General features: G+C 42.5%; 1 protein-coding gene across 2 annotated transcripts in view; it reads left to right on the top strand.

Annotated features, from left to right (window-relative positions):
- MTUS2 (microtubule associated scaffold protein 2) overlaps window positions 1-24960 on the top strand; it is a 575343-nt gene that overhangs the window by 421762 nt on the left and 128621 nt on the right. For both annotated transcript variants that reach the window (XM_086714439.1, XM_086714450.1), the window contains exons 6-7: window positions 6277-6375; window positions 17288-17499. In XM_086714439.1, coding sequence (XP_086570565.1) covers window positions 6277-6375; window positions 17288-17499 — 311 coding nt within the window. The remainder of the gene's footprint in view (window positions 1-6276; window positions 6376-17287; window positions 17500-24960) is intronic.

Raw genomic sequence — 24960 nt, 5'->3', positions numbered from 1 at the left:
CATCTAGAAACACCCAGAATAATGTTTGACCAAATGTTTGGGCACCCCGTGGCCCAGTCAAGCTGACACATAAAGTTAGCTGTCATAGTGTGCCTGTGAAGTAGCCAGGGGACAGATCATCTGGGGCTGTGCTGCTCAGTATGGTGGCCAGTGGCCCATGAGCCATTGTTGAGAACTCAAATATGGCGGCCAGCTGTTGAAGTGATAACTGAATATGTTGGATTAAATCAAAGATGTTGTTACAATTAATTGCATTATACCTTTGACTTGTTAAATGTGGCCGCTAGGCAATTTTGAATGACACAAGTAGCTCATATTATATTTCTCTGGGCTTGTGCTGGTCTGTAGGGCCCCAGGGATGTGACAAGGGGTCTATAGTTCCCTGTGAGTATCTTGGGCGGTGACTGGAGGGTTTCAAGAGTGAGAATAACTTGTTCTGATTTAGACTTGAAGGAATTCGTCTGCTCCCGTGGAAGAATAAGGTGTAGGGGAGCAGGAGTGGGAGCCGCAGATCGGGTCGGAAGCTGTAGAAGGGGAGGAAGAATTGGTGGCTTTGGGCTCTGCAGAGGCAGCAGAAGGAAGGAAAGTGGGTGCTCCTGGGATGGACTCAGAGGAGAGCCCACAAGCTTTGCTGATGGGCCAAATGGGCGCAGGGGGCAGACACAAATCAAGAGGCCGCCTACTATTGGGGCCTGAGCCCAGTGAGTGAATGATGGTGCCACCTACTGAGATGTGAAAGATGGGGCGGGGTATGTTAACTAAATGCCATGAAGCGTATTGACAGTGAGAAGAAAAAAAAAAAAGCAGGGAGAAATACAAGAGAGAATTCAGCTTTTAGAAGGGCTCCATCAAGGAGACTAAAGGAGTCTTTCCAAAAGCAGTAAAGCAGAGGAGATGATGATAAGTCTGTGGGTGGAAGAACAGAAGACTGAAGAGTAAGGACAGAGAGGCGGTGAGGCAGGTCCACTCATGCAGGGAAAGTGAGCGCCCAGTCAGACCAGGAGAGAACGAAAGATGGGGAGGGTGGATCCAAATACCTGCCTCTCCCTCCAGACTCCTGGAATGATCTCTCCCCACCATCATATATATATACACACACACGTACCCATGCATGCTCACATACATATGAATAATCTGTCATAGTGCTTTTAAAACTGTAAAGGGGAGGGGCGCCTGGGTGGCGCAGTCGGTTAAGCGGCCGACTTCAGCCAGGTCACGATCTCGCGGTCCGTGAGTTCGAGCCCCGCGTCGGGCTCTGGGCGGATGGCTCAGAGCCTGGAGCCTGTTTCCCATTCTGTGTCTCCCTCTCTCTCTGCCCCTCCCCCGTTCATGCTCTGTCTCTCTGTCCCAAAAAAAAATAAATAAACATTGAAAAAAAAAATTAATTAAAATTGTAAAGGGGAAAATTGGCATATTTGAACACGCTAAAATTAAAAATCATAGTACAATGAAATATACTATAAATAAATTTTAAAAAGCGGAAGGCTGGGAAAATATAATTTATATGGCAGGCCAAGAAAGGATTAATATCCAGAATAAATGAAGAGTTCTCAATACATCAGTAAGAAAAAATAGGCAAAGGATTTAATTAGGTCATTTTCAAGCAAAGAAATGCACCTGACCAATCGGAAAAGACGCTACGTGTCTGGCGAACATTAAGATGACTGAGACCCCGATATCAGTAGGGTGTGGGGCACGTAGAGAGAGTTGCCCTCATGCACTGTTGGTTGGGAGTGTAAATAGTGACTCTTCGTGGAAGACGGTTGGTCTGTGTCTAGCAATACAACAAACGAGCAGTCTCTTAATCCAGCAAAAGCTCTTCCTATGCCTTTTTCCTATAAAGACACTGGTACCTGTGTGCAAAGAAACAAGTAGAAGAATGCGTATTGTAGCACATTAGCTATTTTAATGGCTAAAACTTGCAAACTGTCTACATGTTCATCAACAGGAGGATGGGTAAATGAATTATGGTACATTTTTGCCTATTAGTATGTGGCATTTAAAAAAGATCTATAAATACACTGATATGAGAAAGATATTTAAAAATGTGGGTAGGTAAAATGAAATTGCAATATAGGATTCATTTAGCTAACCAATATCTGTATTTGTATTTGGGTAGACAGTATTTATAAATACCTAGAAAGAGGTCTGGAAGAAGAACCACCAAATGGCCATCAGCAATTTACCTGCCGGAGAGGAGTGGCCTGTAGGCTTTGGGGAGTAGAAACTGGACGTATGCTCTGTATCTAAGGAACCATCCTCAAGATTTACTTTTTTTCCCCCCTTCAATAGGAAAACTCACTTTTATTCTTTTTTTTAAGAGTAAATAATTTATTTGTTTAAATTCAAGTTGGTTAACATACAATGTAGTAATGGTTTCAGGAGTAGAACCCAGTGATTCATCACTTACAACACCCAGTGCTCATCCCAACAAGTGTCCTCCTTAATGCCCATCATCCATTTGGCCAATCCTACACACCTCCCCTCCAGCAACCTTGTTTGTTCTCTGTCTTTAAGAGTCTCTTATGGTTTGCCTCCCTCTCCATTTTTATCTTGTTTTTCCCTCCCTTCCTCTATGTTCATCTGTTTTATTTCTTAAGTTCCACATGAGTGAAGTCATATGATATTTGTCTTTCTCTGACTGACTTATTTTGCTTAGCACAATACACTCTAGTTCCATCCATATTGTTGCAAATGGCAAGATTTCAGTCTTTTTGATCACCGAGTAATAGTCCAGTGTGTGTGTGTGTGTGTGTGTGTGTGCCCACATGTGTACATGTGTGTGTATGCGTACACACACACACATATACGCATGTGGGCATACACACACACACACACACACACACACACACACACACACCATATCACATCTTTATCCATTCATCAGTCAATGGACATTTGGGCTCTTTCCATAATCTGGCTACTGTTGATAGCACTGCTAAGAAGATTGGGGTGCTTGTGCCCCTTTGAATTAGCATTTTTGTATCCTTTGGATAAATACCTAGTGGTGCAATTGCTGAGTTGTAGGGTAGTTCTATTTTTAATATTTTGAGGACCCTCCATACTGTTTTCCAGAGTGGCTGCACCAGTTTGCATTCCCACCAATGGTGCAAAAGGGTTCCTCTTTCTCCGCATCCTTGCCAACATCTGTTGTTTCCTGAGTTGTTAATTTTAGCCGTTCTGACAGGTGAGAGGTAGTATCTAATTGTGGTTTTGATTTGTATTTCCCTGATGATGAATGACGTTGAGTCTCTTTTCATGTGTCAGTTGGCCATCTGGATGTCTTCTTTGGAAAAGTGCCTATTCATGTCTTCTACCCATTTCTTCACTGGATTATTTGTTTTGGGGTGGTGAGTTTGATAAGTTCTTTACAGATTTTGGATACTAACCCTTTAACTGACTTGTCATCTGCAAATATCTTCTCCTATTCCATTGGTTGTCTTTTAGTTTTATTGATTGTTTCCTTCACTGTGTAGAAGCTTTTTGTCTTGATGAGGTCCCAGGACTTCATTTTGCTTTCATTTCCCTTGCCTCGGAGACATGTCTAGTAAGAAGTTGCTATGGCCGAGGTTAAAGAGGTTGCTGCCCGTGTTCTCCTCTAGAATTTTGATGGTTTCCTGTCTCACATTTAGGTCTTTCATCCATTCTGAATTTATTTTTGTGTATGATGTAAGAAAGAAAGTGGTCTAGTTTCATTCATCTGCATGTTGCTGTCCAGTCCTCCCAGCACCATTTGCTAAAGAGACTGTCTTTTTTCCATTGGATGTTCTTTCCTGCTTTGTCAAAGATTAGTTGACCATACATTTGTGGGTCCATTTCTGGGTTCTCTATCCTGTTCCATTGATCTGTGTGTCTGTTGTTGTGCCAGTACCATACTATCTTGATGATTACAGCTTTGTAATACAGCTTGAAGTCCAGAATTGTGATGCCTCCAACTTTGATTTTCTTTTTCAGGATTGCTTTGGCAATTCGGGGCCTTTTATGTTCCATACAAATTTTAGAATTGTTTGGAGAGTGGAGAATGCTAGCTAGCTAGCTAGCTAGCTAGCTAGCTAGCTCTGTGGAGAATGCTGGTGTTATTTTGATAGAGACTGCATTGAATGTGTAGATTGCTTTGGATAGTATTGACATTTTAACAATATTTGTTCTATGAGCATGGAATGTTTTTCCACTTCTTTGTGTCTTCTTCAATTTCCTTCATAAGCTTTCTATAGTTTTCAGCATACGGATCTTTTACCTCTTTGTTTAGGTTTATTCCTAGGTATCTTATGGTTTGGGTGCACTTATAAATGGGATCAATTCCTTAATTTCTCTTTCTACTGCTTCATTATTGGTATATAGAAATGCAACCTATTTCTGTACATTGATTTTATATCTTGTGACTTTGCTGAATTCATCCAGCAGTATTCTGGTGGAACCTTTTGGGTTTTTCCATGTAGAGTAGCATGTCATCTGTGAAGAGTGAAAGTTTGCCTTCTTTGCCAATTTGTATGCCTTTTATTTCTTCTTCTTGTCTGATTGCTGAGGCTAGGACTTCTAATACCATGTTGCAAAACTGGTGAGAGTGGATCCCTGTCATGTTCCTGATCTCAGGGGGAAAGCTCTCAGTTTTTCCTCATTGAGAATGATATTAGCTGTGGTTCTTACTTATATGGTCTTTATGATGTTGAGGGATGTTCCTCCTATCCCTACTTTTTGAGGGTCTTTATTTAAAAAGGATGCTATGTTTTGTCAAATGCTTTTTCTGCATCTATTGAGAGGATCATGGTTCTTATCCTTTCTTGTATTAATGTGTATCATGTTGATTGATTTGTGAATATTGAATGAGCCCTGCAGCCCCAGAATGAATCCCACTTGATCATGGTGAATAATTCTTTTAATGTACTGTTGAATTTGATTTGCTAATGTGTTATTGAGAGTTTTTGCATCCAGGTACATCAGAGATAATGGCCTGTAATTCTCCTTTATAGGTGGGGTCTTTGGTTTTGGAATCAAGGTAATGCTGGCTTCATAGATGAGTTTGGAAGCTTTCCTTCCATTCGTATATTTTGGAACAATTTGAAAAGAATAAGTGTTAACTCTTCCTTAAATGTCTGGGAAAATTCCCTCAGGAAGCTATCTGGCCCAAGACTCTTTGTTGGGAGGTTTTTGATAACTGATTCAATTTCTTTGCTGGTTATGGGCCTGTTCAAATGTTCTATTTCTTCCTGTTTCTGTTATGGTAGTTTCTAGGTATTTGTCCATTTCTTCCAGATTGCCCAGTTTGTTGGCATATAATTTTTCATAGTGTTCTCTTATATCTGTTTGTATTTCTGTGGTGTTGGTTGTGACCTCTGCTTCTGTCATTTGTAATTTTATCTATTTGGGTCCTCTCTCTCTCTGTGTCTCTCACTCTGTGTGTGTGTGTGTGTGTGTGTGTGTGTGTCTGTCTGTCTCTCTCTCTCTCTCTCTCTTTTTTCTTTTTTTTTTCTTTTTTTTTTTTTTTTTTTTTTTTTTTTTTTTGCTATCCCAAGCTTGCTAAAGTGGAGGCAGGTCTAGGTATGTCCATGTCTGTGTTATTTCTCTAATCTGCCATCCATTGTTCTTTGACTTTCTGGTGAAGGTGAGTGTCTGTGGCCAGCACACAAGGGGAACTGCACTGTGCTCCTGGACATAATTTGAGGAGCGTGCACCTGCTGTTCTTAGTTATTGCTCACGCTCAGGCTATTCCATTCTGCTGGGGCCAGCTCTGACAACAGGTTCCAGGAAGGCTCAGCTGCAGCCGCGAGAGCTAAAAGGCCCTCTGGGTCACCTCTGTGGACCAGCTGCATGGAAATTAATTAGAGGCAGACCATGTCCCCCGTGGCTCGGGTCTCGGTGATGCTGAGGTCATTAGCAGTTGTGTTCAGCTGCAGCTTCCATCTCTGTCTTCTGAAAATTTGTTTTGGCAGGAAGAGGCGGGCAGACCGAGGTGGCCGCTAGGGGCAGTACAACTTTAATTCCCAGATAGTTTGTCAGAGTCACTGGGGTGCAGTGACCTCCAGAGACAGGGGCGTTTTTCATCCCATCAGAGACAGCAGTGTGCTTCTTCCCCTGACCACCACTACTAAATTCCCTGTGCTGTAAAGGAGCGTCATCCCCGAAGCACAGGGGGTGGTGACCATAGCGACAAATCACCGAAATGTTATTTTGTTCCCTTTGCGTTTTGTTAAACCTCCCTTTCCACAAACGACTGGCGTTACTGTTTGAGTTGTAACTTGCTCTTTTTGTTTTTTTCTCCTTTTAAACTCTGCTTAGGATCCAAGAAAGAAGTACAAAAAGATCAAGATGCTAATAAACCTGCTGTTTCGTCCCCTAAGAGAACAGTGGCTGCAACCACCAAGCTTCATTCACCAGGTACTTAAGAAGCGCTAAGGGTGTTCATTCAGGGAGTAGGCTTGAACTTGTCATTCGTGTTGTTCAAATGTCGTTGATGAGCAGTGCCGGCCCCTGTGATACGCGTGATTGTTTCGGGGCTTGACGTGCATACACCGATGTGTTCTGACTCTAGACGAAATGAACCGGCCGTTGGCATCATTTTATGTTAAAAAATGAAATGTTATCGGGCTTTGAAGAGGTAGAGTCTTCTCTGTGTAGAAGTAATTTATAATTGACACAGACTTTGAAGATCTGACCTCAAGAGATAATAATAGCTTCTAAAAAGAGAGAGATAGAAAACCAACAGCCATCGAATACTTGCAATTTTGTCAATGAGGAAGACATTTATTTACCTTCAGATATGAAGAAACGAGGTAACATCACTTGAGAGTTGAAAACCATTTATCATGGAAGTTGGTACGGTAGGCATTAACCCCTTTGTAGAACAGAATGGAGTGTAACCTCACAAGATTTTCTTTAAGCACAAAAATTGTAGCAGTCATAGGAGTTACTGTTTGAGTTCTTACTGTAAACTGGGGTACCAGGTACTATCCTAACCTCTTTAAATGTATTAATTTATTTAAATGCCTGCAATGACTGTGAAACAGGCACCTATTGAACAAAGAACATTTATTAGGTGCATGTGAGGTGCTGTGAAATCTAGCTTTAGACTGCTTACAAAGCACACATCTAAATGTAAGAATACTAAAAGGTTAAACATGAAAGGAAATATTTATACCAAATAAATATGAAACAAAAGGAAATTTGTGGTGTTACTGTAATACTAATAAATAGGAAAACACACATTTGTAAAGCAAACATTTTGATACATTTTGACACGTATACGCACGAGAGACCATCACCACAATCCAGATAGCAAATATATCCAGCATCCCGGTGCCCCTTGGGAATCCTAACCCCCCAACCCCTCTGCACCCCACCCCAGTCCCCGTTCTGTCCCTATATAGATGAGTTTGCATTTTCTAAAACTTTCTATAAATGGAATCATGTCGTATGCACTCTACTTTTCTCTGGCTGCTTTTACTCAGCTCGATTACTTTGAGTAAAGTTCCAGTGCGTGGATACCACGGTTGATCCATTACCTATCCATGCATCTTTGGGCTTGTCCTCCAAGGATTTGGCTCTTGTAAACAAAGCTGCTATGCATGTTGGTACAAGTCTTGGTATGGACATCTGCTTCTGATTTTCTTGGGAAGTATCTAGGAGTGGAATGCCTGAGTCATACGGTAGTTATTTGTTTAACCTTCTAAAAATGTTAAAAGGCTTTCCAAACTGTTTTTCGAGGTGGTTGTACCGTTTTATATTCCCAGTGGTAGTGTGTGCGAGAGACCCAGTTCCTTCACATTTTTTTTTTTTTTTTTTTTTTTTTTTTTGCCAATAGGTGGTATGGTCACTTTTTTAAATCATAGACACTGTAATAGGTGTATAATGGTATCTTGTGTAGATTTAAAGTTTATTTATTTATTTTGAGAGGTGGGGAGGGGCAGAGAGAGAGAGAGAGAGAGAGAGAGAGAGAGAGAATCCCAAGCAGTGTCTGCACTGTCAGCACAGAGCCCAGTGCAAGGCTTGATCTCACGAACCACAAGATCATAACCTGAGCCGAAATCGGGAGTCAGACTCAACTGACTGAGTTACCCAGGCACCCCGTATCTTACGTGGTTTTAATTTGCATTTCCCTAATAACGAATGATGTTATGATGTGGAGCATCTTTTTATGTTTATTTGACGTCTGTACATACTCTTTGGTAAAATATTCAAAAATTTATAATTTTTATTGGTTTTTCATCTTACTGAATTTTGAAGGGTTTTATATGTATATATATGTATATGTATGCATTCCCCCCACAATCTGTGACTTATTTTGTGTTCTCCCAGAAGTGCTTTTGAAAAATACACATTCTTAAGTTTCCCGAAGTCCAATTTTTTTTCTTTTATGGACTATGCTTTGGTGTTATCTTAAAAAAATCTTTGCATCACCCTAGACCACGAAAATTTTCTCCTACATTTTCTTCTGAAAGGGTTAGAGTTCTAGGCTTTAAATTTAAGCCTGTGATCCATTTGAGTTAACTTTTGTACACTGTGTGAGGGAGGTGTGGCTTCACTTTTTTTTTTTGCAGAGTAACAGGCAACAAATTTCTACTCTGATCTTTATGATTTATTTTACTCTGTTTATGTGGGGTTTAACTAGCTAATATCATTAGTTTAAAATCTTTCTTCTTTTTAGGGGTGCCTGGATGGCTCAGTCAGTTAGGCATCCGACTTCGGCTCAGGTCATGATCTCACGGTTCGTGAGTTCGAGCCCCGCGTTGGGCTCTGAGTTGCCAGCTCAGAGCCTGGAGCCTGTTTCAGATTCTGTCTCCCTCTCTTTCTGCCCCTCTCCTGTTCACGCTCTCTGTCTCAAAAATAAATAAACATTAAAAAATTTTAATATAAAAAATAAAAAATAAAATCTTTCTTTGTTTTCTAATGTATGTGTTTAGTACAATAAATTTCCCTTTATCCATTGCTTCAGTTATAGTGCACAAATTTTGATGTGCTGGGTTTCATCTTCATTGGGTTCAAACTATTTTTAAATTTCCTTTTGTGACTTCTTCTTAACGCATGATTATTTTGAAGTGTGTTTGCAGATATCTGGGACTTTCCAGATCTCTCTGATTTTACTTCTAATTTAATCCCATCGTGGTTGGAGAATATACTTTGGATTATCTGAATCCTTTTAAATGAACTGAGACGTGTTTTATGACTCACAACAAGGTCTTTCTCGCTAAATGACTCATACACACTTGAGAAAATGTCTAGTCCACCGTATCTGTGTGAAGCATTCTACAGATGTCATGGGTCAAGTTGGCTGATAGCATAATTCAAGTATTCTATATCCTTACTGATTTTCTGTCTACATGTTCTCTTCGGAATTGAGAGAAGGCTGTTGAAATCTCAGAGCATAATTGTGGACTTGTCCATTTCTCCTTTCGGTTCTATCATTATTTGCTTCCTGCATTTTGAAGCTCTGCTATTAGGTACATAAACCTTCAGGCCATTTATCATTTTGATGAATTGCCCACTTTATTATTAGGAAATGACCCTGTTTATTCCTGGCAATATGCTTTTCCCTGAAATCCACTTTATTCAGTGTTAGTTGTCCCACTCCAGCTTTCCATTAGTTCAGCATGGTTGTACCTCCTTGCACACTTCTCCTTGTCACCTGTGTGTCTCTTTATTTTTAAGCGGGTTTCTTACAGGCAGCATGTAATTGGCTCTTGTATTTTTCTCTAATCTGGAAGCTTTGCCTTTGATGTACATTTAATGTTATGGATTTGATTGGGATTAAATCCACTATCTTCCTATTATTTCCTAGCCATCTCGCATATTGTTTTTTTGTTTTTTCCCTATTTTGCTGCCTTCTTTTGTATTAATTAATTTTCTATTATTCCATTTGTCCCCTTTATTGATGTATTAGAGATCTGTATCTTATTGGGTTATTTTAGTGGTTGCTTTAGGGTTCCTAGTTTTTGTCTTTAACTTTTCACATTCTGCCTTGAGGCAATGTCATGTCACTTCACATATAATGCAGTTGATCCTTGAACAACATGGGTTGGAACTGTGCAGGTCCCCTTACACGCGAATTTTCTTCAGTAGATACAGTACAGTATTATAAGTATATTTCCTCTTCCTTATGATTTTCTTAATGACATTTTCTTTTCTCTAGCTTACTGTATCGTAAGACTACAATGTTGGATACATACAGCACACGAACTGTGTGTTAATCAGTTGACTGTGACATCAGAAAGGCTTCCAGTCAACAGTAGGCTCTCAGTAGTTAAGTTTGGGGCGGGGGGGAGTCAAAAGTTATATGTGGATTTTCAACTGCACAGGGGGCTGTTACCCCTCACCCCTGCGTTGTTCAAGGCTCAACTACGTAAGAATCTCCCAACTGTATACTTACGTCCCTCTCCTGACATGTGTGCTCTTGTATTCCAACACTTTCCTTCCACGTGTGTCCTAAACCAGCACTGCACTGTTCCTGTTGACTATCGATGCTGTTTTGTTTCTAGGAGATTTAAATAAGAAAAAAGTCTTTTAGACTTATCCCTGTAGTTGTCATTCTCTCTGCAGACCCAGATTCCCAGCTGGTCCCATTGTTCTTCTACCTAAAGGATTTTCTCTGACCTTGTTGGTGGCAGAGCTTTTCTGGTGGTGGAATCTTTCTGTGTTTGTGTACCTTCATTTTTCATGGATACTTTTATTGTGTTCAGAATTCAAGTTGGCATCTCCCCCCCTCTGAAGTATTTAAAGATGTGTTTCCACGGCTCTCCTTATCTTTGTTTCTCTGTACATAAGGCGTCTTCTCTGGCTGTTTGAGAGCTGTTCTCTTCAGCACCGGTTGTGAGCAACACGATTACGCTATACCTTGGTGTCCTTCCCTTCGTGGTTTTTGCGCTTGAGGTTTGCTGTGAATCTTAGATCTGTGGGTATGCAGTTTTCATACAGTTTGAAAGTGGGTTGCCTATCATTTCCTCAGACATGTTCAGGCCTGACCCCTCCTCTTCAAGGTCTACAACTGTATACACATCAGGCCACTTAAGTTGATTCACAGCTCCTGTCCAAACAGATAACATTGTTTGTTTCTTTCACTCTTTTTTTTCTGAGTGTTTCATTTTGGATAGTTTCTCTTACTGTGTGTTTGCTAATTTTCCTTTCCTTTTTCTTTCTTTCTTTTTTTTTTTTTTTTTTAAAAATAGCACCCATTTGTTTGTTCTACTGGTCAGAGTTCTGTAGGTTAGATGTCCAGGTGTGGCTTCCGTGGGTTCTCTGTTCAAAGTATCACAAGGCTGAAATCATATGTCAGCGGAGCTCAGTTCTTGACCGGAGGCTCTGGAGGAAAAAGCCACTTTCAAATGCATTCAGGTTGTCAGTAGAACCAGTTCACTGTAATTATAAGACTGAGGTTCCTGTTTAGAGTCGGGGACCACTTGCAGCTCGTAGGGCCCCTGACAGCCATCAGTGTACTTTCTGTTTTATGGGTTTGCTTGTTCTGGACATTTCATATAAATGGAATCGTACAACATGTGTGTGACCTTTTGTATTGGCTTCTTTGACTTTGCATAAGTGTTTTTGAGGCTCATTCATGTTAAAGCGTGAGTCAGTATTTTGTTCTTAGTTTTGGCTGAATAATATTCCATTACATGGATATATCACATTCGATAATTTACATTCATCAATTGATGGACATTTGGGTTGTATCCAGTGTTGGGGCTGCTGTGATAATGCTGCTATGAACATTCATGTTACAATCTTTCCTTATGTCATATCTAAATCTACTCTTAATCCCATTCTGTGTATTTTTTGTCTTAAGACATTTGAGTTTCCAATCTCAAGAATTTTTATTTAGGCCTTTTTTTTTTCTAAATCGCTTTGTTTCTACTTGACATATTCAGTCGTTCCACTCGCTTCTTGAACATATGGAATGCAGTCACAAATAACTGTTAATCATCTGCATCATTTCTTGTGGGCCTCACTTGATTGCGTTTCTCCTCCTTATGGGTTCTATGTCCCTGCTTATTTCCGTGCCTGAGAGTTTTTTTAGATGCCAGACATTGTAAATTTTTCCTTGTTGGGTAGTGGATTTTTAATTCCTATGAATATTCTTAAGCTTTGTTCTTAAATAAAACTATGTTACTTGCAAAGAGTTTAGTTATTTTGGGGCTTGGTTGTTGGCTTTGTTATGCAGGTCCCAACTAGTGATCAGTCCAGAGCCAATTTTACCGTATTACAGCCAAGACCCTTTTGGGTATACTATCCATTGCCCCCTGAATTACAAGGTTTTCCATTCTGGCTGATGGGAACAGGAACAAATTCTGAGCCTCCGTGAGCTCTGAGGAATCGTTTCCTGCAGTCATTTGGGGAATTCTTTCCCTGGTCTTGGACCCTCTCTTCCCAGGCATGCAATGATCAGAACTTGGCCAAAGACTCGAGGGGACCCTCTGCGCGTGTCCAGAGTGCTCTCTCTGTGGAGTGATGTTCTCTCTGCTAAATCTGCCTTGTGACCTCTGAGCCCTCAGCTCCCTGAACCCCCAGCTCCGTTCTCTCAACTTGGGGTAACCACCAGGCCCCACATGGGTTCCCTGACTCATGCCACAGCCTGGAAGGTCATTCCAGGAAATAGGCTGAGGCAATTATAGGGATCACCTCCTTTGATTTCTGGCTCAGGATCCCCGTACTTCATTGCCCAATGTTGATGTCTTAAAAACCATTGTCTTATATATTTGGGCTGAGTTTTTTGGGTTTGTTTTAGATCAGAAGGTAAGTCTGATCCTTCTCACTCCATCTTGGCCGAAAGTAGTTACATTTTTGAATATCAAAATTTAGCAATTGCTATAGTACTATTAAACCATGATTTTTTCACCCTTGGAGAAAGAAGTTCAGGTTTACCTTGCTACCTATACCTCTTATAAATACTAAGAAATTTCCTGAAGATGAGAATATTTTTATGTCACTCTTTGTTTTGTCTAGAAGAAGGGATTATAGTAATAACTTTTTATAGTTGGCTTTAGAAACCCTGATTATAACTTCTGGGGATTTTTGTTGTTGTTGTTCACTTATCCATCAATATAGAAAAGAATCCACTCCTTCCTTGGAATGGGAGATGGAAACCTCTCCTTTCTAGAGCATAGCAGGTCGGTACCCACTTTAGTAATTCCTGCCCTCACCCGTGCTCAGGACTGGCTCGAAGGAAATGTCCTGCTACCCTCCTGTCATTTGTTCTTCACCTTCCCCGCCCTTAGCCAACCTCAGGCCACCAAGTGCCAGGACTAAGTCGGAAAACACTGTGTTATGTGGCAGAATTTTCTGGAATAAATTTAGATCTGCTTAAGGAACATAGAGCCTATCCAAGACCACAAAGAACTGGGCAGATGTGCTACCTAGGGGGTCCTGCTGGTGCCAGTGTGCAAGAAACAGATTTCCTTTCTGCTAGGACGTTGGCCAAACTCATGAAGTGCTTTTCCCTAAGTCAGAAGGCTATCTAAGTTGTGTCCTGTCCTTCTTATTTCCAGGGATTAAGGCCATGGGCCTTCTCTGATGTTGTAAATACACAGATTCCAGTGCTGTACTGTTTATCACGTCAGTTAAGCTTCCAGCTTTAAAATTAAACCAAGCTTTTCCATCCATTAGAATCCTCTAGATAGTGAGCGGATGGCTGCGGATGAATTTTTAATATTCTCTTTCCATTTTTAAGGGCTGCATTCTCCCCAGTGCTCTGCCTTTGCACGCAAGCGGCTTGCATTCACCTTTGTGAGAATAGAAGGTTACTGGCTTTTTCCCCTGAGCTGCCAGATGTCACTGGGATGATCACAGATTCTGTCCGGCCCTTAGGTGGCTGAAAAGAAATTGTGATTGGGGCAAGATTACGATAATGGGACAGTGTTCTGGATTTAGAATGTGCCCCAAACCTGTGAGATCTGTCAGAGATGCTGTGGAGTGGGCCAGCGGCTTGCTGAAGTGGTAGGAGGCCCGGACAAGGAGTCAGAAGCTTGAAATCCAGGCTGGGCCCCTGGACAATGGATTGCCTCACGTCACAGACGGGGCCTCATTCCTTTGCCCTCCCCACTGGACTTTGCCTATGTCCCTCACAGAGTAGGTGCTCAGTAAAAGCTGTCAGACATTTTGGATCCCCACAAAACATACGACACGAAGTGTACATGTGAAATCATCTCTGTCTGTAGGTCGCGGCAAGACACTGGTCTAGGTATTTCTGTTCACAGACTTCGTATGGAAGAGTGGCCTTGGGGATAAGGCTCACTAACAGTTGGGAGGTGTGTAAGGGGCACTCCTTGAAAGACTGGTTATTGCTACTCTCTTTTCCACTTCATTTAAAGACTCCAAAACCATCAATAAGCCTCATTTGAAAGTCTTTATTCATTAATCAGCTTCCTAGTTCAATGGAGTGGAAATCGGAAGGCTATGGTAGGAGACAGATTTTGGGGGGAAAGAGGCCGAACACACCTAAGAGGCTCCGCCTGACTGCGGAGAGAGGCCAGTGGCATATCTGCCTGCTTAGAAGCTCCGACCACCGTAGAAGCTATATATAAATACCGCAAGGAGTAGGGAAGGACGTGATAACAAAACCTTCCAGCACCTGGAGGTGTCCTCAGGGGACAATGGCATGCCCCCCCCTCCCCCATTTAAAGCATTTCTCCGGCCCCTCCGAACAAACACGGGTGTAAGAGGTCAGAAGTGAGGCACCTCAGCACACCTCCTGTCAGTGCCAAGCGTGTTCTCCATGAGCAACACGTGATCGCTGCCTTCCGGAAGTTTTCCCTCATGCTCCCTTACCCCCTTACTTCCTAAGCCGATTGGTATTTTAGCTCCATTACGTGCTGGCTTTTAGAAGAAGATAGTAGAAGCAAACAAAACCCTCAGTTGTTTTTTTTGTTTTTTGTTTTTTTTTTTGTTTTGTGCGAGACAGGTGATGCTGGATGTGTGCAGTCATTTCATTTCGACATAAGCTCTCCGTCTCCAAGATGGTAGATGAGCCCGTGCGGCTGTCCTCACGCACGGTCCTGGGGACGGTGTGACACATGGGTGGATGGGAAAGTAAGCGACAGAACAATACTTCAGGGAGCTAACTATCAACATACTTAATAGAAACTACAGCCCAAAAAACGATACTGGTTTTTGTTGGGTGCCAGATGGACAGCTGACCAAGAATCCCAAAGGAAGATTGGTTCCATAAGGTAGTTGGGCGTCTGAAAGCCGCAGGTTTCACACTTGTGTGTTGATCCCAGGTGCTGATGTTCTTAGGGGAACCTCTGTCTGGGCTCAGAACATCAGTTTGGTGGTCCCATGAAACACTGGAGTGTTTTATAAAATCAACCAGCCACACGTGGGGCGCCTGGGTGGCTCAGTCAGCTGAGAGTCCGACTTCGACTCAGGTCGTGATCTCACAGTTCGTGAGTTTGAGCCCCGCATCCGGCTCTGTGCTGACAGCTCAGAGTCTGGAGCCTGCTTCGGATTCTGTGTCTCCCTCTCCCTCTGCCCCTCCCCTGCTCACTCTCTGTCTATCTGTCTCTCAAAAATAAATAAACACGAAAACAATTTTTTTCAATAAAATCACCGGCCACACCAATAAAATGGTAAACAGTCATCATGAAAAAAATCCACCCGGGGTCTTAGGCTGTGTCTTAGAGTTTAATTCAGGCAGCAGTAAAACCTCCCACGTGTTGTTAGTAATTCTTTTTCTTTTGTTATCAGTACTGAGAATGTTAGGATTAAGCACATATTAAGATTGATGTGCCTACAACAAGCAAGTGACTTTCCTGGATTATTCTGTACAGCACTGTCATAAAGACAGTTTTAAGGGAGCATTAATTTCACGTTCTACTACTCCATTAAGCCATAATAGTCTAAGATATATGTGAGGTTGCATTGTGATCTCAGATGATTTCTTAAGGGGAAGATTTCATTAAAATTAGCGTGGTTACCGTTACATCAACAATCAGAAGCATTTAGATCAGTTAACCGTCTTTTCCCCTTAAAAGATGAGGCCACTTGGGTGTTCAGTAGAGTAAGCCTGTTACCGGCTGTGTCTCAGTGTAGTGGGGACTGAGGAGACGACCGTTTTCTGATTTGTCTTGTGTGTTACTCCCTGATATTTTGGAGGGGAGGGGGGAGACAAAAGAACTTTTGAAATATTGAAGCTTATTCACGATTGTGTGCTCAGGGTCTGTGTCACGTTCTCTACCCGAGCAGAGGGAAGAATGTGCTCAGGGGACCCAGGCCCACTGTCCGCCACCGCTATGCTGGTCTGCAGCTCACCCAGGAAGCATGGGGGTTCTGAGGAAGACACCCGCTTACCCTTGGGTCTAGACCATGATGCAGTGCCTGTCTCTGAGCCCTTCCCTGGAGCCTTGCCTTTACTCCCCGAAGTGTCAACCTAATAGTTATTGTCCTGAAAGCCTCCCCCACCCCGTTCCCAGCTCCAGGTGGAGTTTCTGGTTCCTTCTTCAGTGGTCTCCCCACACATAGTGTTTGCCTGGATCCAGGAGCGGGATCTCGGAGGGTTTGTGGGCCAGGGGAACAAATGAGCACTTTTTTTATCCCACAGTGGAGCATAACCGCAGAGAGGGGTCCATGCAGGTCAAGAGCTGTTTTGTAGTCACAAAGATCATTCTGGCTGTTGTACAGTCAAGTAAAAAAAAAAAAAAGAAGAAGAAGAAGAAGAAGAAATAGAAGAAGCAGGGCTTTGCGTTAAAAGGTGAGAGGTTCTGGTGGCTTGGACCGGACCTTTTAGCTCTGGAGGTGGCATGAGTGGTCACATGGGGGGGAGTATTTTGGGGAACATTGATGCCATAGGAATTTAAAGCCAGAAAACCCTGGAGCAGAGGTCATTGACCCTGCCACCAAAGAGAGCAACCACAGTAAGGGAAAGAAGGGGCATGTAGGCATTGCTCCTGGATGCCCAATTAGAAGGTTGCCAGCTTATAACTCTGAGTTCAACCTAGATTGACTGATTTATTTCCCATGAGACATTTTCACAGAGTAATCCCTTGAAGAAAAAAAAAAAAAAAAAAAGAAAAAACCCTGCATCAGTCTCTCTAAGCAAACCTAGAAGAAATGCAGGGAGCTGGAAGGAATCTGGCAATGTTGTCTGTCATTCTTTTCCTGAGATGAAACTCTGCACGGAGAACCTCGTAAACGGAGCAAATGTTTTAAGTCCCCGTCCGTTTTTTTTTTTCCTTTCAGCGCCTGAAATGACAAACCGTGAGCGGTGCCCTATCGGCCACTTGCCCTTAATGAAATCCTTCGGCACCGAAGAGCTGTTGTCACGCTGGGGGTGGATGTTCTTCCACAAGTGACTGTTTTTCCCCCGCAGGATACCCCAAACAGAGGACAGCGGCTCCCCGAAATGGCTTTTCCCCCAAGCCGGACCTGCAGGTGCGTGAAGCCGAGCGGCAGCTGGTGCAGCGGCTGAAAGACAGGTGCCAGCAGCAGGCCAGGCAGCTGGTCCTGGTCCAGGCGGAGCTGCGGAGGGCCGTGTGCGGCTTCCAGGCCCTTGCCGTGTCTACCCAGTATTTCTCCAGAAAGGTGAGGCCACGTCTGGTGAATGTCCAGGGGCTTCTTGCTGGAGGGGAGGGCGGTAATGGTGATCGGTGTGTGTGTGTGTGTGTGTGTGTGTGTGTGTGTGTGTGTGTGGGTGGGTGCATGTGTGCGTTTAAGTTTGGGTCTGGGGTTAGAGATTTCGTTCGATTTTCAGAAGATCCTGCAGAGTCTCCAGCAGCAGCATCTAATGCTCTGGGAGCCAAGCTGATACTTTTTTTTAGGTGTGAAAGAAATCAGTCTGGGAAGAGTGATTTAGTAACCTTGATTTCAAAAGGGAAAGTTATGTAAAAGAGATAGAAAATGACCTAAAGGAACATTTTGCAGGTGAGCGCTTTGAAGAGAATGGGAGATTGTTTGCATTTTAGGGATGAAATGGCCGAATTCTGAAATTTCTGCACATTTCAGATAAGAGGGAGGCAGGGCCACAGCGCTGTTCCACTTTGGCCGTTGACGGGAAATTCGGTGTGCCAGGCCTGGGGGCATCCGGCCCGCGGAGTCACGGCCAAGCCCAGTGTTCACAGAGCAGCATGGGGTGGAGGGCGTCCTCTCTGCTCCCTTGGCCTTCCTGAAAATGCAAAAAGGGGCTGGCTTCTTCTCAGCGCATAAGTTGTCCAGAGGCTCCGGGGGCCATCCAGACACTGAGTCTGTTATTAGCCATCGTGTAGCTAAGCTTTCCCACCTCTCGGCATGGAACAGAGGTTAGAGGGAGCCTGGTATCTGTTTCAAAGCATTTGTGCTCCAGCAAGAAGTGGCCAAGCCACGTTTGCGGGGGGGGGGGGGGGGAGGGAGGGGGCGGAAATGAACATTCACCTTCAAGGTTCAAACATTGAGTCTGCATTTTAAGAACCCATAGGGCATTTTGAGTTTCGTATATGGACCTTCTGGTACCTATAAATGGGAGGAAGTACAAATGCTATCTAAATGCTCTCCAGATAAGAAGATGAACTAACTAAATGCCTGGCCAATTTAAAGAAGAAAATCCAAAGAACGTGAAGTAGCCCCATGCCCACTGGTTTTGTTTGTCTTCTGCACGCAGAAGCGTGAAGGACTCCGGCTTTTGAGGATACCCTACACGACGTGCCCCTAGTGTACCAGTCTGAGCCGTCTTCTGTTGTTGGTGTTTCCTGCTTCCCTTAACGCTTTCAGCAGAAAGAGCCTAGTACCAATTTGTGGGTGTAAGGAAAGACAAGAAAAACAGATGGCAGTTTTCTCAAGTTTCAGCCTCTTTGCCCACCAAGACGTTGACAACGAATGACCCATTTGTATTTCATACCTTCCTTTCTGGTCTGCTGCTCTCGATGTCAACCGTGAACCGCTCAAGTAACTGTAGACCCGACCCTGTGAGAATTAAAATTACCTCCACAGTTTTGAGGTGCCAAAGAGGCCTGACTTACTGTTGTAAATACTGAGCAGTTTCCCTATTAGAGACAGAGTAGCATGGGTTTTTGTTGTTGTTGTTGTTGTTGTTCAGCTAGAGGTGCGTTTTCGCACTGACTGGCAAATCTCTAATAAAGAGAGGAACACAGAGTTATTCACCGAGGTTCTGATAACATTTATGTGGTTACTGCGCCCTTCTTAGATTACCCTTCCCATCCATCATTCGGTGTCATGACAGATCTTTTTGTTTGTTTGTTTGTTTGTTTTTTTCATTTTAATTCCACTGCAGTTAACATACATACAGTGTGATATTAGTTTCAGGTGTACAATGTAATGATTCACCTAGTCCATACATCACCGGATGCTCATCCCATAACAAATCCTTGATAAAGGTTTCCTATGGGTAGGCATGGCAACAGACGTTGATATGACATTTTGGTGATATGTGCTGTGTTTCCGATTTGGAACTCTTGGACCCCATTCGTGGCATTGTGGCAGAGAAGGGAGTTAGTTCCTGTGCAGAAATTAAGGGTTGGTTCCCTGGAGTTATGTATTTCTGTGCCCCCGGCATATTCCCCGTTGGCCCATGGACCAAGAGTTTTATTTGTCTGCAGCATACACGTGGCTCTTAAATCAGAGACCAAAAAGGTCTAGCAGGTGATTTGTAGGCACCTCCTTCAGACCTCCCTACTACTCGAGTTGTACTCGGCGTGACATTTCAGCAAGATGGATGACAGACATGAATTTCATTTCCTTTTCAGTAAATCACAACCAGCAGCTCCAGACAGGCCTCGCAAACGACCATGGCATTTCACCTCCCACACATTGTGTGCTTTTCTGGCTTTCTGATCTCAGTTCTCTCTCCAGATAAACCCCAGAACTAAAAATGAGCATGTTTAAAAAAAAAAAAAAAAGTCTGTAATTGAGCATAAGTGGCTTTCACACAGGCTACCGTGTGTCCTACGTGGTTTGGACGGTTGATTGGAGAGTTTGCCAGTAATAACCAGATTAGACCAGGAGGTGTGATGTGGGGTGGGGCACCTGGGGAAATAGAAGCACGGCCATCAGGTAGTCTCCAGTGAGGGAGCCCTCTGTCACACGGTCTGGTGATCCTGAGATGCTCCGTGTCACTCTCGTGGGAGGCCAGCACGTTGTTATGTGTGGGAATGTTCAGAGCAGATCATGCCAGCTGTGAAGCGTGTGACCCCTAGAGCCAGCGTGAAAAGGCAGTATCTCTTTTCTTGTCTGGTTAGAAGACTCTACCGTGTATCTTGGAACTTTACACACGTGTGGTTTCTACACTGGAGCATATCCACCTGCAAAGCATGGTGAGGGTACAGGGCCAGCAGGAGTCAGCCCCTCTTTGCCTCCATCTATGAACAAGACCTTGACCAAGTAGCTGCCCCTCTCCGAGCCTTGTCACATCACCGCAAGGAGTAACATCCTAGCCCTTGCTTGGTCTCCGCTAGTCCCCTCTGACCAATCATCCTTGAGTCTTGGTTTTCTCAGTTTTAAATAGGGTTAATAATAGGGGCGCCTAGGTGACTCAGTCGGTTGAGCGTCCAGCTTCAGCTCAGGTCATGATCTCACGGCTCATGAGTTCAAGCCCTGCGTTGGGCTCTGTACTGACAGCTCAGAGCCTGGAAGCTGCTTCAGATTCTGTGTCTCCCTCTCTCTGCCCCTTTCCCGCTCATGCTCTGTCTCTCAGAGATGAATAAACGTTAAAAGCAATTTTTAAATAGGATTAATAATAGTGCTTCCCAAGGTTGTTGTGAGAATGTAGTAAATTAATGGGTTAAAGTACTTCAAACAATTAGTAAAGAAAAACATTCTTTTTTTAAAAAAAAATTTTAATATTTATTTATTTTTGAGAGAGACAGAACACGAGGCGGGGAGGGACAGAGAGAGAGGGAGACACAGAATCAGAAACAGGCTCCAGGCCCTGAGCTGTGAACACAGAGCCCAATGTGGGGCTCGATCTCATGAACCGCGAGATCATGACCTGAGTAGAAGTTGGGCGCTTAACCAACTGAGCCACCTAGGTGCCCTGAAAAGAAAAAAAGACATTCTTTTTGAGTACGAGGAGATCTGACAAAGCCCTGCCCTCAAATATTTTACTCTCAAGCAGGATGAACGTATGAATAGACGAGGCATACAGAGTTAAAACACGGTGCAAACCACCCTTATTGCATTATATATGTACATAAAGAGTGTGGCCTGGGGTGTACTTTAAGGCTAGAAATAATTTTCTAGGCTAGCTATTCAGCTGCTGCTCCATATTTTTCCCAGAATGTGCTGATGCTGTTAAGTATGTATTGGAAGTAAGTCTCAGTGTATGGGAAGTCACCAGAAAAAAAGGAATTAGAAGCCTAGATAAGAATCTTCCATTGCTGCCCCATGCTTTACAGCTCCTGGGAGAGCAGTTGTGAAAACTGTCAGCTGTGACAGCCTGAGCCCAGAGTACAGGGATTCCAAGATGCCACATTGAGGTGCTAACATCAGCCTCTCACTGGTTCCAAAGAGCTCCACCCCTGTGGCAAGGCATGGTCCTCACCACAGGACAAACAGACCTGCTGAAATCTGTGGTCCCAGGCCTCCGGGTGGTGTCGAAATGAGCATGACTCTGAACTTTTTAGAGTCGAGTTGAATGATTTTTTATCTTTGTCTTGTTCCGGGGAATATTACTCTTTAGCAGCCCCTGGCGGCCAATCCGGGAAACAGTCCGGACATGGGTCCCGTATTAAGTAGCGTGCCTTGCTCTGTAGCAGCAAGTTTTATACAATTTATATCTGAGAGTGTATTTATTTTCATCTTATTTTTAGTAAGATTTATTACATTTGTTCAATATTTTTCATATTGATTTGTGTCATTTTTATCATTAGCTCTATGAATGGGATAGTACACGATGGTTTTTAATTTTTTTTAATTTTTTATTAAATAGATACAAAAGACTTGAAAATCATCACCAAACATTTGTGTACTATATAAGCCTATTAAAAATTAATAATGCATCCCCTCCTTTTTTCCTATATATATATGTGTATATACACACACACACACACACACACATACGTATGTATATATGTGTATATATGTATATATACATATATGTGTGTATATATAATATATATATTGCTTTTACTATTTGACCTTCTATCACAGAAAAATTTTAACAACAAACATTGTAGAAAGTGTAACATCCAAACACCCATCATCTATATGTAATACTTATTAACATTTTGCTATATTTGATGAGGTTGTGGGGGGTGATAATGGCGTTCGCGGGGTCCAGAGCCGATGGCCAAGAACGAATCCTTGAAGACGTCTTTGGTGCAAAAAGGTGATTTCATTAAAGTGCGGGGACAGGACCTGTAGGCAGGAAGAGCTGCCCGGGACCAAGAGCAGAGACTGGTTATATACTATGGAGCTGGGGTAGGTCAAGTCCAGGGGAAGTTTACGGTGAGATTTTCATATGCTAAAGAAGATGCACTCGGGATACTGGAGGCCTAGCTATTGTCAAGCTAAGGTGGTTTTTCCCTGTAGCAAAGCATTAGCATTAAAATGGTAGGGAGTTCCTGGAGAAACGTTTTGCTCTGCCTGACTCAAGTATTTGTCAATGGGCTGCAGGTTATAAGGAAGTTTAATTTTATCCGCCATTTCCTTCTGCCTTTGTTTCCCACATCATATTCACTCTTCTATGTTTTTGTTGTTAGTTAAGGGTACACATTTTTCAATATAGTTTTTATATTGCAACTTCAACTTTTCAAGTCACTTACGTGAGTGGAAGATTTTTATCAACGCAGCCTCTCCCCATGAAGAAAATTAGACCAAAATCACACATCACAGTATTTGTAATGTGTGACTTTGTTCTAATTTTCGTGATCAGTCTGGCCACAGGCTTATCAACTTTACTAATCTTTTCAAAGAAGTAACTTGTGTCTTCATTGATTTTCTCCATTGATTGTTTTCTATTTCATCGGTATTTACTCTTATCCTTATTATTTAGGTCCTTACAATTTTTTTTTGTTTAATTGGATTTTTTGTTTTTTGAGGAGAAAGTTTTTATCATTGATTTTAACATTTTCTTCTTCCTGCTAGAAGCCATGTAGAGCTATAAATCCCCTTCAGGAATTGTATCAGCAAAACCCACAAATTTTGAGATGCTCTGTTTTAATTTTCATTCCATTAAAAACATTTCTGATTTAAAAAAAAGAAAGTTTCTATAGAGATTTCAAAAAAGTAAAAGGCAGAACTCTTCATAACAATATCATTCCTGCTTATTGACTATCTCTGATGTCCTAGGCACTTTAGATATATTTTGTGTGTGTGTGTGTGTATAGAATAGTATATGCCATATATATAATAGTATGTATAATATATTCTATCTAAAACATATATTGTATGTAATATATTCTATATAAAATAGAGAATATATATAATTATATGTATAGTATATGCATTTATTTATAAATAGATATTCTTGTAAGCCTCACAACAACCTTACCTGGTATAGATATTATTTCCACATGACAGTTGAAGAAACTGAGCCTAGGGAGATTGTGTAGCCCTTCTAAAGACAGCATAATTAGAGACGGATGGAGCCATGATACAAAAACAGGTTAGTCCACATTCAACACCCATGTTTTTCCACAAGATGATGCGCCACCTCTCCCTCTGCCCTCTAACCTTCAAGGTACTTTAATGTAGTTAAGGAGAAAAAATACAGAACTGGATAAAACAAAAAGTAAAACAATTGTCAAAAAGTTAACACGTGTACAGATGTTAACAGAAAACCGTCTAAGGTAATATTTAACCTGTTGCCATAAAAAAGTGGTATGTGCTCAGGTGAAAGCCCAGTTCTTTGAATGGGAAGGGAATGGTCTGAGACTTGGAGGAGCCACACTGGACAGAGGCGGGATTCTGGATGAGTAAAGGGGAAGGGAGAGCATACGCACCCGTGGGAAGGGGACGCTCCAAGTCTGTTGTCTGCCAAGCGGCGTCCTCTTGCCTCTCTTTAAGCTCTTGGTATATTAATGATTTGTGGATAGAGACCTGGGCACTTGGTAGTTGTTTCTAAAAGTACAATGATCCCTCTGTAACAGATCGGAGCCTCCTCATAGTGAGGACGACCCAGATTCAACTTGCGTCAGAGCGCTTGGCTTTGTTGTTTGGTCAGAGTAGGGTGTGTGCTAAAGGAGAGGAGAGAGAAAAGACAGAGGTCGAATCGCTCTGTAAAGTAAATGCTTTCTTGATCTAGCCACTTATTGCACTCAGATTTTAAACTCAGGGATTCATCAGGATAACCGTCTGCCCTAGAGCTCCAAAAGCAGTAGAGAAGCCATCATGTCCACCAGCCCAGGGATTTTGTATTTCAGAGACTTTTCCATCGAGTGGAGCTCTCAGGGCAGGAATTACACCTGATCGAAACAGAAAACAGCAAACTTCGTTGCTCCTTAAATCCTAAAGAAATGGCCATGTAAATAGTGTTTTGTGCCCTCCCTCCCCACCTTATAAACAACGCCTGTGACTATCATCTCTTCCCTTAATTTTGCCTTGAATAACTAAGGGCTTAGAGAAAATGTGAGCTCTTCTGACAGTTCTTCTGCCTCTAATCTAGTGGGAAATGTTGGTGATGTAGTGAGTTGAGAGCAGTGATTGCTGTTCTGAAAGAAAGTTATATGTCACAAAAGTAAACGTGGTCACAGTACCTTGCTGGGACTACAGCCAGTGTTTGCTTTTTCTCTTAAGGCTCTAGCCTAAGACAGTTTTAGCATAACCCCCAAATACCAAAATATTCCCAATATCAAGAGGTAGAAATCCCCCCTTACCCCCAACCATGCCAAGCAGCTCTTTGAAGTAATAAGAACCGGGGGGCCTAGGGTGTCAGTAATGGACAGCATTGAGGCATGTAGAAAATAAAACTTAAAATTGCAAAGCCTTCTCAACTTTTCTGGAAGATCCCCAGTACTGGTTCCTGATAAGAGCCATCTTCACTGATGATAATATAACTTTCACAATAAAAGAATAGGAAGGGATATTTAACGAAGGTAGAAATCGCCCCCATTCAAC

Source organism: Puma concolor, chromosome A1 (genome assembly GCF_028749965.1).
Source record: "Puma concolor isolate L17-30 chromosome A1, mPumCon1.1.hap2, whole genome shotgun sequence".
NCBI classification, from domain to species: Eukaryota; Metazoa; Chordata; class Mammalia; order Carnivora; family Felidae; genus Puma; species Puma concolor.
Note: the sequence above shows the minus strand (reverse complement) of the source record. Positions and strands in the feature narration are given on the sequence as shown.